Here is a 13,813-nt window from a genome sequence, read left to right on the forward strand (position 1 = left end):
TAAGCATATAGAATTAGCAAGTGAAATGAGAGTCATTTTCTGTTCACATCTAAAAAACTTTAGTGTATAGTGTGTTTGTTGATTTATTGGATCAATAAAAGGGTGGCTCAAAATTTTGTGTAGAATGAAAAAGGGTCTAGGACTCTATCGGTAGGTAAGATGTGACATAGGAACGTAATGACCACAAAATTGATTAATTGATGATGTTGAATGTTATTAGGGTAATGCTGATATTAAACTATAATATAAAACAAACAATAATTTATGAGTTGTTTATGTGGATTAATATGAATTGACATGGCTTCAGTTCTATCCTTTCTTTGTTTGGCCTTTAACATAGGGACGGTGAAGAAGTTTGACTTCTTAATAAGATTTTTTTTCAGTATTAATGCATGCTTAAATATTACTTCTTCTTAGTTTTTTTTTGAATGAAAAATTTATAGCAGTGATTGTAGCAGAGGTCATTAGTTAAGTTGTGCATGCTTAATGAACCTAAATAAATTAAATAAGAGAGTACTAATACTAAAATGATGCATTATGAGAGTAATACACTTTATACTTCAATTAGTAGTTAACTTAATCAATGCTAAAAGAAACACTCTGAATCTAGAGATTGAACATGATCTTAATAGCATTTCCTCCTTGAGCACTGGTTTCAAAGGCTTCTTCCAACTCTTTCTGTGAGAATCCAAACCTGTGACTTATCAATGGCTTGATGTCAATCTTCCCAGTTCTTAATAGCTCAATGCATAGGGGCCAAGTGTTTCTGTATCTGAATATTCCAATTACATCAACCTCCCTACAACACATGAAAACCAAATTTTGATCATCAAACACAGTTTTATTTGATAGTACTAATACTACCAAATTTGAATAATTTTATGGCATCCTAAATCTTCTAGTAGTATCCCTGAGCCAGCCAAATTTTAACTAATCTGACTCGAATCGAGCCGGTCTAATGTGATCTTTGTTACCTGGCTGCGGCCGGAGTAAGGGGAACTGTCATCTCAGTTTGAGCTAATCCAATGAGGCAAACTTTGCCACCAGAGGTGCTGACATTGAGTGATGTGGACATGGTTTTATTGTAGCCAACACAGTCAAAACTCACATGAATCTTAGACCTCATGGCATTCTGGATTTGCACCACTTCTTTCTCCATGTCCTAAATCAAAATGTAGCCATTACAAATATCTTACCAATTGAATGGTGTATTTTAAAGGAGTGAAATGTGTAGAGTATTGAGTGAAACCTGGATACTAGTTGAAACTAGAATAGTCTCATCTGCACCAAGATCTTTTGCAATTGATAAACGAGTGTTATCAACATCAACCATCACAATTCTTGGTGATCCAAATGCCCTAGCAGCAAGTGATACTACAAGGCCAATTGGTCCTGCTCCTATGATCAGTACATTTGTGTCTGGACTAATATTCGCGCGACGACAGGCATGCACTCCTACACTGAGTGGCTCAATCATGGCTCCTTCCTCCAAGCTCACATTATCAGGTAGCTTGAAACACAGATTGGCAGGATGCACCACCTGAAAACATAATGGAACATTCAATATATATATATATAGTCTTATAAGTATGTTAGTTTTGAATATTCATCATTAGTATTTATTTAACTTATTGAATATAACACATGAAATGAAATACATCTAAATTGAAACATAGGATATATCAGAGCAACACATAGAAAAGTTTACCATATTGGCAAGAGAACCGTGAGTGTGAGTTGATGCTGATCCAAAAAATTTCATGCGGCGACAGAGATTGTAGCGGCCACCTTATTAGAGATACAGTTAGATATTTCAAGAATTAGTTACTAATTGGTTACATTTATCATACCATATAAGGCTACAATTCTCTGATCAATATGATTCTTAACTCACCTTTGCAGAAATTGCATGTTTGGCAACTGATTCCAGGCTCTAAGGCTACCCTGTCCCCTACTGCAAGAGATTGAACTTGAGTGCCAAGTTCTTGAATGATTCCAGCACATTCATGCCCCAGTACCATAGGCTTGTTGGCAATAAAATTTGCACATCTCATAGTCTAGCAACAAAGTTTTATAGTGTTCAAAGAACAGAATTAAGCAAACGCTAGAGTACTAATAATTAGTGATAATAAGAACTTTCAGGTTCTTACCTTATAGTAATGAACATCACTTCCACAAATACCAACAGCTTTAATTCTAATTTTAACATCATGGGGACCTGAAATTGAAGATTGTTGATCATCACAGTACTCATGAGCTTCAATCACTTCATTAGATATCATGAGTGTATAAGTTAAATGACTTGAAATTTTAAGTATGGATAAGAAGATCAATTTACCTAAAGAAGGAAGTGGATATGGTTGAATTGATAGATTTTTAACACCAAGAATCCAAGCTGCCATGTTGATCTCTTCATCTTCACTTTGTGACATTTCTGTGTTAATTATCATCATCTGTTGCTAATCAGCAAATGCCTTTCCTTGTGTCCTCTCTAATTTCATCTGCATAAAGTGTCACTACCACTGTCACTGTCACTTTCCCTTGCACTCTTCATTAATCAGTTCATGATTCACAAATCACAATTATCCACATCATCTTTTGAACTATGCTAATGCCACTTTGTGTCTTTGTAAGAGAATGATGTGAAGGTATGACTTTGTACTTTTGTATTTCATTGCTTCAATTTTTTTCCTAAACTTATTCTGATTTAGCACCACTAAAACATATTTCACCATTGTTCATTGAGAAATTAATGACTCTTATGGAAATAAAAAAATTTAAAATATTCTGATAAATCACTATTCAATGACTATGTCAAAATTGCATACTTGATAGGATTCTAATTATTCTTGGGGTTAGAGCCATACTTATTAGTGGATCAGTCCCTAATTCATAAATGAAATTGATTGATATGTTATGGTGCTGAGCTGAGTCATGCTTTGGTGACAAAACAAATAGGGAGTTCTATGGTTGGTATGACACACAATCATGACATGAATAAATCCAATAGAATTAGATTATAGAAGCATGCATGCTCTTCAGAAAAACCCATTAGGCATCAGCAAAGGCTGAAAGCGATTTATAGCATATAAACAGCCACATGTGACACGACCATATCACAATATGGATGAGGACAAACCACCCATATGGTCTCTATGACGTTTATATGAAAAACCACTCAGATTAATTGCAAAGATTCATCGTTATCTCATAATATAATTTAATGTTTATTATTACATTTTTTTAAATCTAATTTGTTAGGATTTGAAATTAATTTTCATCTTATCATTTATTTTGGTTTAGTAATTTTTATCTCTTCTGTTATGTAATATGTTATTCTTGTAACTAATTTTTCTATACAATAAATTTAAATTAAAAATGCTGAGAAGTTCATTAATTAACAAAAGATAGGAAGATAAAAGATATTCCTTATTATTATTATTATAATTATATTATTATTACTTATGGTTGATAGTGAAGAAAATGGAAATGGACTTGATTTATTTGATTCCCTGTGGCAGAAGAGGTCTCTCACTTCTGAAATATCTTCAAGATTCGGAGAGAGAGAAAGAGAGAGGGAGTTTGAAGTGAATCAGCAAAAATGGGGAAAGGAGGGATGTCAGTAGATGATGATCATGGAGAAGAGCAGAACTTGGCTGCTTGGCTTGTTGCCATTAACACACTCAAGATTCAGCCATTCAACCTTCCTCCTCTTGGTATCTCACTTCATTCATTCATTTTGTTTCAATCATACTCAGATTCATTCTTGGTATCTCACTTTTACTCTGCAATCTGCATGTTCTAAATTAAAGGACCCCATGATGTTAGAGTTAGAATGAAAGCTGTTGGTATATGTGGAAGTGATGTTCACTACCTCAAGGTAACACATACATACATACATACATACATACATACATACATACATACATACATACATACATACATAATTATTCTCTATTGCATCTAATTTCATTCAAAGCAATTGCATATACTTTGATAATCTATGCCTAAAAGTGATGCTGAATGACTTGACCAATGTATGAATATCTGATTGGGAAATTTGGTATCTATCTTGCATAGGTTGGAAATTTTGATTGATGGGATTATTGATGTTCCCTGAATTCAGTTTATGTTGCTGCTGGCTTGAATAGACTATTTACTATTTTGCATAGAGGTTGGAAAAAATTTGATTGAAGGTTTTGGTTTTGATTGTTTTATGTGCTTGCAGACACTGAGATGTGCACACTTTGTAGTTGAAGAGCCAATGGTGATTGGTCATGAGTGTGCTGGGATCATTGAAGAAGTTGGCAGTGAGGTCAAGGCCTTGGTGCCAGGTGACCGTGTGGCGATTGAGCCAGGAATCAGTTGCTGGCGTTGCGACCACTGCAAGCAGGGTCGCTATAACTTGTGCCCTGATATGAAGTTCTTTGCCACTCCACCAGTTCATGGTTCCCTTGCTAATCAGGTTTGAACGAATCCAGAGCTTCTCAAACTAGAATCCTTTCAATATTGTATGATTCTGAATACAATTAAATGAACAATGACCACATCAGTTAGCATGAATTTCGGTTTAAACACGATACAATACCGATACTATTGTATATTTGTTTTGGTTGTCACCATTTTCTGTGTTTGAGTCCTTTAAAACCAATTTTTGAGTTTCATTTTTCTCTTTATACAGATAGTGCACCCTGCAGACCTATGTTTTAAACTACCAGACAATGTAAGCTTAGAGGAGGGGGCAATGTGTGAGCCCTTAAGCGTCGGTGTTCATGCTTGTAGGCGTGCTGAGATTGGCCCAGAAACAAAGGTGTTGATCATGGGAGCTGGACCTATAGGACTTGTTACGATGCTTGCGGCTCGAGCTTTTGGTGCACCTAGGATTGTCATAGTGGATGTCGATGACCATCGTTTATCTGTTGCAAAATCTCTTGGTGCTGATGATATTGTCAAAGTCTCAACAAACTCCCAGGCATGTATATTTGATTCCCTTGTGTTAGAGTTTGAAAGAGATAATAATAAAAGAATGAAGGAAATTTACACTTTAACATGCTGCTATCTAAGGAAATTTACACTTTACAGGGAAATTTTACATAGTACAAGATACCATGTGTCAGAAAACCTTAATCTAAGGAGAGATTATAAATGGAGGATTGCCATGTGTGGTGTCATCTTAGCTCAGGATACTAACTGTAATTTATATAATTTTGAATGTAATGCTTTGCATTTCAGGATGTTCCTGGAGAAGTTGAACAGATACATAAGGCTATGGGAGCTGATGTAGATGTTACCTTTGACTGTGCCGGTTTCAACAAAACCATGACTACAGCACTGAGTGCTACTAAGCCAGGTGGCAAAGTTTGCTTAGTGGGAATGGGTCATTCTGAAATGACAGTCCCACTCACCCCAGCCGCTGCAAGGTATGACTATGTAATTAGATAGAGTTGGTTATATAGATCGAACGACGTCATAACATCTAAATCTAAGTCCTTGCCTCTAACTCTCGGGCTACTCTTCATCCGATTTATTTTCTTAGTAAAGCATATGAATCACATATTCATTGTACTTCTTGTCATAAAGTAATTTAAGAAACAGTAATGTTGTAACATATATGAGTTGTTAGATTTTAGTTTTCTGTTGTGATGTAAAATTTTAAGTGTATTATTTTATGATGCCAAATACAGGGAAGTTGATGTGATTGGTATATTCCGGTATAAGAACACATGGCCTCTATGTCTTGAGTTTCTAAGGAGTGGCAAAATCGATGTGAAGCCCCTTATAACACACAGGTATGGATTCTCTCAGAAGGAAGTGGAAGAAGCGTTTGAAACAAGTGCTGCTGGTGGTAATGCTATTAAGGTCATGTTCAATCTTTAGAAGATACACATCAATCAAGCTCTTGGTTGTCTTCATAATTTGGGTTATGAATAACTCTAAAAAAATTTGCCCCTGCCTTGTGTTATGGATCCTTCAATGTTCTCATTGATAAGTGAAAAATTCTGAATTTTTTTTTTGCTGTGCAAATAAGTTTAAGTGCTATATGTACGAGGGCACTACCATACGAAAATCTTGAATGCTATGATGTATCACTTAGTCTTGGTTATTTATCATTTTATTATAGTTAGTATTTTGTTTTTTTCAATTGATTTTACCGAGTAATAAAAAAACTATATTTACATAATTATGTTTGTCAAGGTTTAGAATCACCAAGAAGAATATCAAAACAGATCGAAATATGAAACAAACTTGTTACTTTTTCACTAAGTAACCAAAATTTATTTGTGATACATACATAGGACCAGAGGAGAAAAGGTAACAAATGTTTAATCTGTATTGTGATTTCACAAAATATTAAGAACTTAATAGGGACTCCTACTTGAGCACAGCCTTTGTGCCAAGGTTACAAACTCAACACCAAAACCACAGCTCAAAACTCTAGAAGACAGACTATTACTTTCCGCAAACTTAAATTACAAATACACCCCTCTGCCCTCTTTTCCTCTCTCTCTCACAAATCCTCCGCGTACCAACCTTAATCTTTAATTCCCTTCTTGCATTTGAAAAAAATTACAAAAAGGTACACCACAAAAAACTACTATAACAAATTAAGGAAAGTATCCATTTTATTGAATGGTAGGTATTGGCTCCGGTGTCCAATTCCACACTTTGACTTGACCAGTTCCATCACCAGTGAAGAATAAGCCATTAGGCCCTGCCTGAATTGCCCGTACCTCTTGCTTTGTAAATATCTTGCCTCTCTCTGCAAATCTGAACACCACAAATGGGGCCAGAAAAATTAGGATTAGCTGCATTTTATAGGCAGCGAGTGCACTTGATAATATGAGCAACGAATCATACTTCTTGTAAAGCATACAATCAGATTTGTCGGATTTTTGGCATAAATCAAGCACTCGTGGGCGAGATACACAAACACAATTCATTGAATGAATTTCTAAATACTCTATAGACTACCGAAGTCAGCATAGGAACAAATGAGCTCATAAAATTTGGAAGATAAATTACTTACGATGGCAGGTCATAGAAGCGCACAGTATTATCATTGCAAGAGCACAACAAAATGGGCTTGCCATGTGCATCGTGCATTCCACAGAGAGTAACTATTCCCTACAAGCAGAATATATTGTTAAAAGGGGAGGAAATATCATGAAGCAAACTTACCCACTATTTTTTTTATAAACGAAAAAGGAAAAGAAACTTGTCACAACTCATGAGTGATTAGGTTAAACTGTTAAACAATACCAATTCTAACTACAAGATATATATGAACCTGTGGTAATATCCAAGTCCAGATGCATGCAAAATGAGTCATTTTCATTACCAGAAACTTAAATAAAGTTCTTATATTTTATAACAGTGGTTTTTGGATCATTGATGTAAGAGTAAAAAGTGAACTGATTCTCCAATTAATACTTCAAGGGATAGACAGTCAAAATTACAAACTGGAGATCAAAAGTCATACGACCAACTATCAGGGGGGTGGGGGGTGGGAGGAATTCATACGTACATGCTCTTCGTTGTGAGTATATGTCACTTCCAAGTTTCCACTTTCAGTAGCATACCACACCTAAAGAGAGAACAAAGAGATTTACTTGAAGACTTTTTTAGAAGAATAATGACTTTTAAGGGCAAAAAAAATACTTATGCCTATTCTACGTATATATAACCAAACAAATAGTATGAACCAACCTTTACTGTTTTGTCTAACGAACAAGACAAAAGGAACTGCTCCCAACAGAGAACAGACATCACGACAGACGTGTGGTCTGTTAATGTCTGTAAACACTCTAAATTTTCAAGATTCCAGACCTGAAAGATAGCATAAATATACAAGAAATTAACAAAACACATTGCTTAGATAGCAGCTAATGCACACCCCATTAAATGGATTAGATGCTTATAGAATATTTCTTATGTAGCTTACTCTTATTGTATTGTCCATTGAACCGGAGTAGAGTCTATTAGCTCCAACAACTAATGAAACAACACCACGCGTGTGACCCTTAAGTGATGCAGCTGGCTCAAAGCAGTTAGCAACTACATTGAACTTCCATACCAATATAGATCCATCCTGCAGGATAGGTAGTTTAAGTGAGCTTTAAATACTGAAGTGGATACTCCAAACCAAGGTACACAAGTTAGAAGGACATTAAGATTACAGCATGAGTGAAAGCATGTTTGGTTGAATTGGAAGTTGTAACAAAGTGTGTAAAATCATTAAATGGTTCTTATCCAAAAAGAAAAATAAACAAATAAATAAAGTTATTAAAGCATTGAAGGAATAACCCCAAAAGTTGACATAGTAATTAGTTCTTGACTTCTTGTGTTCATATAACACCAATAATTCTTCATCTATCAAATGTGAAACATTATTAGGTATCTCCCAGAGCTTATATACTTTACATACCCAATATTCAAATATTCCAATATGCACTTTATGGTGTCTCATAACTCAAATCATTCTTGACCACCGTAACATTACCCTTGGGTTCTAATGGTTACATTTTCTTGATACAACTTGCACCAGCAACTTTGTTGCTTGTAGATTCAAAAATGTTCTTAAATGGTTCTTCCCTTTTTTTTAACCTAATATACCTACATCTCTAACATAATAATATGCATGTACTGCTTATTCCTAGAATTCCTTATAATCCCAAAAATTTATGTCCATATTCTCATTCCAAACTAGTATATGTACATTTAGTCGCCTTAAAAGATGCCACTGAATAAATAGTGTGTATAAAAGAAGACATGCACTTCCCATTTGATCAGTCAGGCCTTAAAGTACCAACAAGTTAATCTCCAACCAAGACATGGAATACTGCCTCACGAAATAAAGCATGCCTTGGAATATAACATATACATCACGCAGGAGAGAGAGAGAGAGAGAGAGAGAGAGAGTTTTACCTGTGTACCAGCAAAGAGCATATCATTATTCACAACAAGTGCATAAACTTGTCCAACAGGACCATTTAGACTTAGTTCCATTGAATTTTGTGTGTTCCAGACCTACAAAATATCATCATTAAACAAGACATTAACTGTGCTGCGATGAGAGTTTATAGATATACTTGAACTAAAAGTCTGTAAATTACAAAGAGAGAAGAAAGAAAAAATGCCTCCAGAATCCCCTCTTTTTACCTTCACAAAATTAGGTATGCCTACAAAAACCCAAGGACCTTCACTGATCATGCAACCTACTTCACCACCAAGATTGATCACAGCTACACACTGCATAGGAAAATTCATAAGCAAAATCAATATAGTTTCATCAGTGTTACCTTTTTGCAAGGATACAATAAAAGAAGTGACATGTTGAAGGTACTAACAACCTTTCCAGACTGGCAGTCCCAAACCCTTACAGACTCATCAGTACTTCCAGTATAAAGCTTATCCGAGCCAGAAGGAAAGGCAATTCCACTAACAACCTGTTCATTCAATTTAAACCAAAATTCATCCCAACAATTCTTATTGCACAAAAAGCATATTCAGACAACTTAGCAAGCATCAACTGATCTTATAGTACAAAGAATAGTGACAAAATTGACTCAAGTTCACACTACACAAATTTTACAGTACAGAGGAATGTATCTACCACTAAAAACAGAATCTAAAATTATAAAAAAGAATTGATTCTATAATACTATATGTGTAAAGTATTTTACATTGTCAACTAATCTTCTAGAAGTCAAACACTTGCAATGACATGACAATACATAATTGGAAGACAATATTAAAAAACATTACACTTCCAACCTGGCAGAAAGAACAAAAATCCAATAGTAAATAACCTAATTTTTTTTTACCTAAAAAACATTTTTTTTTTTTTACCTTCTGATGGCCTTCAAGCTGTGTCAACATAGAAAACCCATCCCCTGTATTCCAAGAGTGAAGGAACTTACACCTCTCACCAAAATTACAATTCCCCTGAATCCAATAATTACAAACTTTATCAGCCTTCCTAACTACACTCATGTCACCACCAACAACTCCACCACCGGCACCGCGACCGCCACCACGACCACCACCGCGACCCCATGTGTTGTTGAAGTGAGGGTTCCGGCGATGTCCCGAAAATCCAGAATTGTCAGCAGAACCATGAGGCCTCTTCGAAGAGGTACCATTAACATTGGGAGTTGGCAACTCGCTATGAAGAAAAGGGCATGGGTGACGATTGCACTTGCCAGCTTGCCAGTGATAGCACACTTTCTGATGCTTCGAGTCCCCTGAGGGTCCACCTAATCGTTGGTACACGCGCTTGTTGCCCCCATCAAGGTCCATGGATCCAAAGCACAGACACTGGATGCTTTCTGATGTTTTGCGAATTTGCGGTGTCGAAATTGGGAGGGTATCGCAAGATAGAGGCTGAAAAACTGTAGCTTTAGCTGCAATTAGCAGAAAAAAATGTCAGAACTTGTTGAATCGGGATCCCAAATCGACCACGCACAAAAGTTTGAAATTGGGCGAGCTTGAAGGTGCAAGGTTGGAAGACGAGCAGAGAGGTCTCGCGTGATCATCAAGGGTGACGGTAGGACTTAAACTTCGTCGTGGAAAAACCCTAATTATTGAGATTAGGGTTCAAGACTTTGGATTAGAAAAACCCTAATTTAGCGATTCAAGAGAGGGAAGAGGAGAGAGTTGGGCATGGAGATCAGTTCAGGCGAAATATGCTACGAAACGACGTTGTAGAAGACAAGAAGCGTTAGGTTTACGAGAATGTGGAGTTACGAAGCTACCCTCAGTTCATGAATGGAGTTCACTGTGGAATGTGAATATTACGAATTTAAATGAATTGGATTTATTCTAAAAAAAATTTATTAGACTTGTTTGGGTGAATATTTAAGAAAAGATATTTTTTTGAGTTATCTTTTTTAAGGATCTTATAGAAAAGTAAAAGTAATTTTATATTTAAATATCTCATACAAAAAGATCTTTTTATCTATCAATTATGTTTGGATATAATAATATAAAAGTATTTTTTTATTTATTTATTATATAAAAATAACTTTTTTAAAAAAATGATCTTTTAAAAAAATATGTAAATTACAGTTTCTCAAAAAAGATGTTTTTTTATTTTTCTAGTGTTTTTACGTTTTCTACTAGAAATTTGACAAATATGCTAAAAAAATCTTTTTTCATTGAAAAATATCTTTTTTTATCAAGATAATGATGCCCAAATAAATACTTAATTAGAGACTAAAGTGTCTGATCCAAATTATATAATAACTTTATTTATTTACTTAAAGATATTAAATAAATTCAATTTCAATTCATCAAATAATTAATTTAGTCATCTCCTTAAATGAATATCAAAGTATTCAAATATTATTTTGTATATATTACTATTGGTTGATAATAATAAATTCTTGAGTAAAACATTTTTAGTAAGTCTCAAAATTGTCCCAGACATTTAAATTGTCTTATTTAAGATTTTAAGTTTTTAACGTTTTAAAATTGGCTCAATGTTGTATTGATTTGTTAACAGAATTAATGGTACGACAAATTTGAGACAATTTTAAAACGTTTGAAACTTAAATAGAATAAAAAGATTGGGAGCAAAAACGATATATAAAAATAAATTTTAATTTTATCTTTGAATAACATCAATTTTTTTACGATACATAATTATTTAATTATTTTATAATCACTTCTAAGTAAATTAAACTTAATTCCATTACTTTCATTTTAAATAAATTTATTTTTTTATAATTTTACTCTTAAATATTTAGTTTTATAATTTTTTTATAATTTACTTTCATAATGATGCAAACAATCATGGGGAATAGATTATTTAACCGTCAATATTTAGTATATAGTAAATTGTTTTGAGAAGCTAGTTTTAATGATGAAGACCAATTAACATATAGATCTTCACAACTGAATGACTTGGAGATTATTCCATTCATTGGAATGTTGAAAATGAAGAATTTTTCTTCTGAAGTGACCAACTAGGTGATCTCAATCATGTACACTTGAATATTAATAGTTCGTAGTAATTAATTCTAACATTAAATTAGGGTAATTTACGTATTTAAATAAAATGTATGAATCTTTTATCCAAATGTGTAAAACAGATAGTTGTTAGTACTTGTACAAATTTTGTTATTATGTAAATTGTGAGAGTCAATCACGGTTTTTCATTTGTACATAAATCGTGGTTGGTAGAGACGGTTTACGTGTTGGATGAAAATGAGCATAAACCGTGGGAACCTACCACGATTTATGATTGCATGTAAATCTTTATAAAACCTTGCTACCAGCAACGGTTTATGAAGGAGTAGGAATTAACATAAACCCTTGTAGCTTACAACGGTTTATGAGGAGTAAACATCTATATATATGTAGGTGAGATTTAAGCTGCATGAGAGAGATCATTATCATAATGGCAAGTAAGGAAGAGAATGTTCTTATCCTATTGCTAAATTTTAATTTTCTACTTTAAATAAAAAAATTAAATTTTATAATTTAAGAAAGTAAAAATAGTTAGAATTAAAATTTTTCTAAAAATATTTTTTATTTTTTATTCACCGGATAATAATACACCCGGACTGTTGACTTTTTTTTGTTGTTGGACTTGTTCACAAATTAAGAATAAATTAATTTTAAAATTTTAAAATTTTTTATTTTTTTGTTTATTATATATTATTGGAATTTTTTATTTTTTAACTGTTAGAATTAAAATTTTTCTAAAAATATTTTTTATTTTTTATTCACCGGATAATAATACACCTGTTGACTTTTTTTGTTGCTGGACTTGTTCACAAATTAAGAATAAATTAATTTTAAAATTTTAAAAGATTAATTTTTATTTTTTAATTTTTACTTTCTTAAATTATAAAATTTAATTTTTTTATTTAAAGTAGAAAATTAAAATTTAGCAATAGGACAAGAACACTCTCCTCCTCACTTGCCATTATGATAATGATCTCTCTCATGCAGCTTGAATCTCACCCACATATATATATAGATGTTTACTCCTCATAAACCGTTGTAAGCTATAAGGGTTTATGTCAATTCCCACTCCTTCATAAACCGTTGCTGGTAGCAAGGTTTTATGAAGATTTACATGCAATCATAAATCGTGGTAGGTTTCCATGGTTTATGTTCATTTTCATCCAACACGTAAACCGTTCCTACCCGGTTTATGTACAAATGAAAAACCGTGATTGGCTCCCAGTTTACATAATAACAAAATTTGCACAAGTACGTAACAACTATCTGTTTTGCACATTTGGGTAAAGAATTCATACATTTTATTTAAATGCGTAAATTGCCCATTAAATTATTTTATTGAAATAGATAAACAATAATAATTAAATCAATTTATAAATCTATAGATTTATATTATATATAATAACTAAACTCAAATTCCTTATTTTTTATAAAATTTTGTTGAAATTTAAATAAAGGGTTATATACATAAGTATTAGCTCATCATAGGTGTCCTACTTTTTTTTTTTTATTTAACCATACTAAAGTTATCCCGAAATTGTAGAAATGCATGGAGGAGTTTTATTATACACAAGAGCGGAGAGAAGAATAGGTGGTGGTGGACCTTGGATTTAAGGAGAATAGACGGGTATGGAGAGACAAAGAGAATGACAATGATGACGGTAGATGAGTTTAGAAAGAAATAAATAATAAAAGTCAAATATTTTTGGAATTTTGAAAAATATGGTATGATAAATTTAATTTTAAATTTATAGGGATCAATGGAATATAGATGAAAAACTGGATTGTGATTAAAAGCGATTTATATTAGCAAATTTGATTTAACGAAAATTTGGAACCTAAT

The 13,813-nt window shown here is 33.3% G+C and overlaps 3 protein-coding genes across 4 annotated transcripts; 1 reads left to right on the plus strand and 2 right to left on the minus strand.

Annotated features, from left to right (window-relative positions):
- Window positions 1–517: 517 nt before the first annotated feature.
- Window positions 518–2,993, minus strand: LOC107491220 (L-idonate 5-dehydrogenase). Of its 2 annotated transcripts, XM_016112022.3 has the most exons (8): window positions 2,868–2,993; window positions 2,339–2,501; window positions 2,151–2,218; window positions 1,895–2,057; window positions 1,709–1,788; window positions 1,250–1,540; window positions 975–1,162; window positions 518–799 (listed from the first exon to the last, which is right to left on the minus strand). In XM_016112022.3, the coding sequence occupies exons 2-8, from the start codon at window positions 2,451–2,453 to the stop codon at window positions 607–609; spliced, it is 1,098 nt and encodes a 365-aa protein (XP_015967508.1). In that variant the 5' UTR covers window positions 2,454–2,501; window positions 2,868–2,993; the 3' UTR covers window positions 518–606. The 2 variants fall into 2 exon arrangements, with proteins under 2 accessions (XP_015967508.1, XP_020999120.1); XM_021143461.2 differs by lacking the exon at window positions 2,868–2,993 and having other exon boundaries at window positions 2,339–2,679.
- A 588-nt stretch (window positions 2,994–3,581) lies between these two features.
- On the plus strand, window positions 3,582–6,124 carry LOC107491219 (sorbitol dehydrogenase; the record flags this gene model as incomplete). The annotated part of the gene is given in 6 exon segments (XM_016112021.3): window positions 3,582–3,716; window positions 3,813–3,880; window positions 4,229–4,465; window positions 4,682–4,972; window positions 5,233–5,420; window positions 5,685–6,124. Coding segments are annotated over 6 exon segments (1,092 nt in total). The 3' UTR covers window positions 5,878–6,124.
- Window positions 6,125–6,236: 112 nt separating this feature from the next.
- Window positions 6,237–10,767, minus strand: LOC107491218 (zinc finger CCCH domain-containing protein 48). Its single transcript, XM_016112019.3, has 9 exons — window positions 9,850–10,767; window positions 9,351–9,446; window positions 9,160–9,249; window positions 8,926–9,027; window positions 7,943–8,089; window positions 7,708–7,827; window positions 7,526–7,585; window positions 7,028–7,125; window positions 6,237–6,768 (listed from the first exon to the last, which is right to left on the minus strand). The coding sequence occupies exons 1-9, from the start codon at window positions 10,297–10,299 to the stop codon at window positions 6,624–6,626; spliced, it is 1,308 nt and encodes a 435-aa protein (XP_015967505.1). The 5' UTR covers window positions 10,300–10,767; the 3' UTR covers window positions 6,237–6,623.
- Between the last annotated feature and the right edge of the window lie 3,046 nt (window positions 10,768–13,813).

The sequence above is a fragment of the Arachis duranensis genome, chromosome 5 (assembly GCF_000817695.3).
Source record: "Arachis duranensis cultivar V14167 chromosome 5, aradu.V14167.gnm2.J7QH, whole genome shotgun sequence".
Classification (NCBI taxonomy): Eukaryota; Viridiplantae; Streptophyta; class Magnoliopsida; order Fabales; family Fabaceae; genus Arachis; species Arachis duranensis.

Bases quoted from the DNA above. Each gene is read 5' to 3' on its own strand.
- LOC107491220 (XM_016112022.3), bottom strand. From the start codon at position 2,453: ATGATGATAATTAACACAGAAATGTCACAAAGTGAAGATGAAGAGATC. The intron at 2,058-2,150 runs GTAAGAACCTGA...CTTTGTTGCTAG, and splicing joins GTGATGTTCATTACTATAAG to ACTATGAGATGTGCAAATTT. The intron at 1,541-1,708 runs GTAAACTTTTCT...TTATGTTTTCAG, and splicing joins ACGGTTCTCTTGCCAATATG to GTGGTGCATCCTGCCAATCT.
- LOC107491218 (XM_016112019.3), bottom strand. From the start codon at position 10,299: ATGGACCTTGATGGGGGCAACAAGCGCGTGTACCAACGATTAGGTGGA. The intron at 9,028-9,159 runs GTAAAAAGAGGG...GATATTTTGTAG, and splicing joins GCATACCTAATTTTGTGAAG to GTCTGGAACACACAAAATTC. The intron at 7,828-7,942 runs GTAAGCTACATA...GCTATCTTTCAG, and splicing joins CAATGGACAATACAATAAGA to GTCTGGAATCTTGAAAATTT.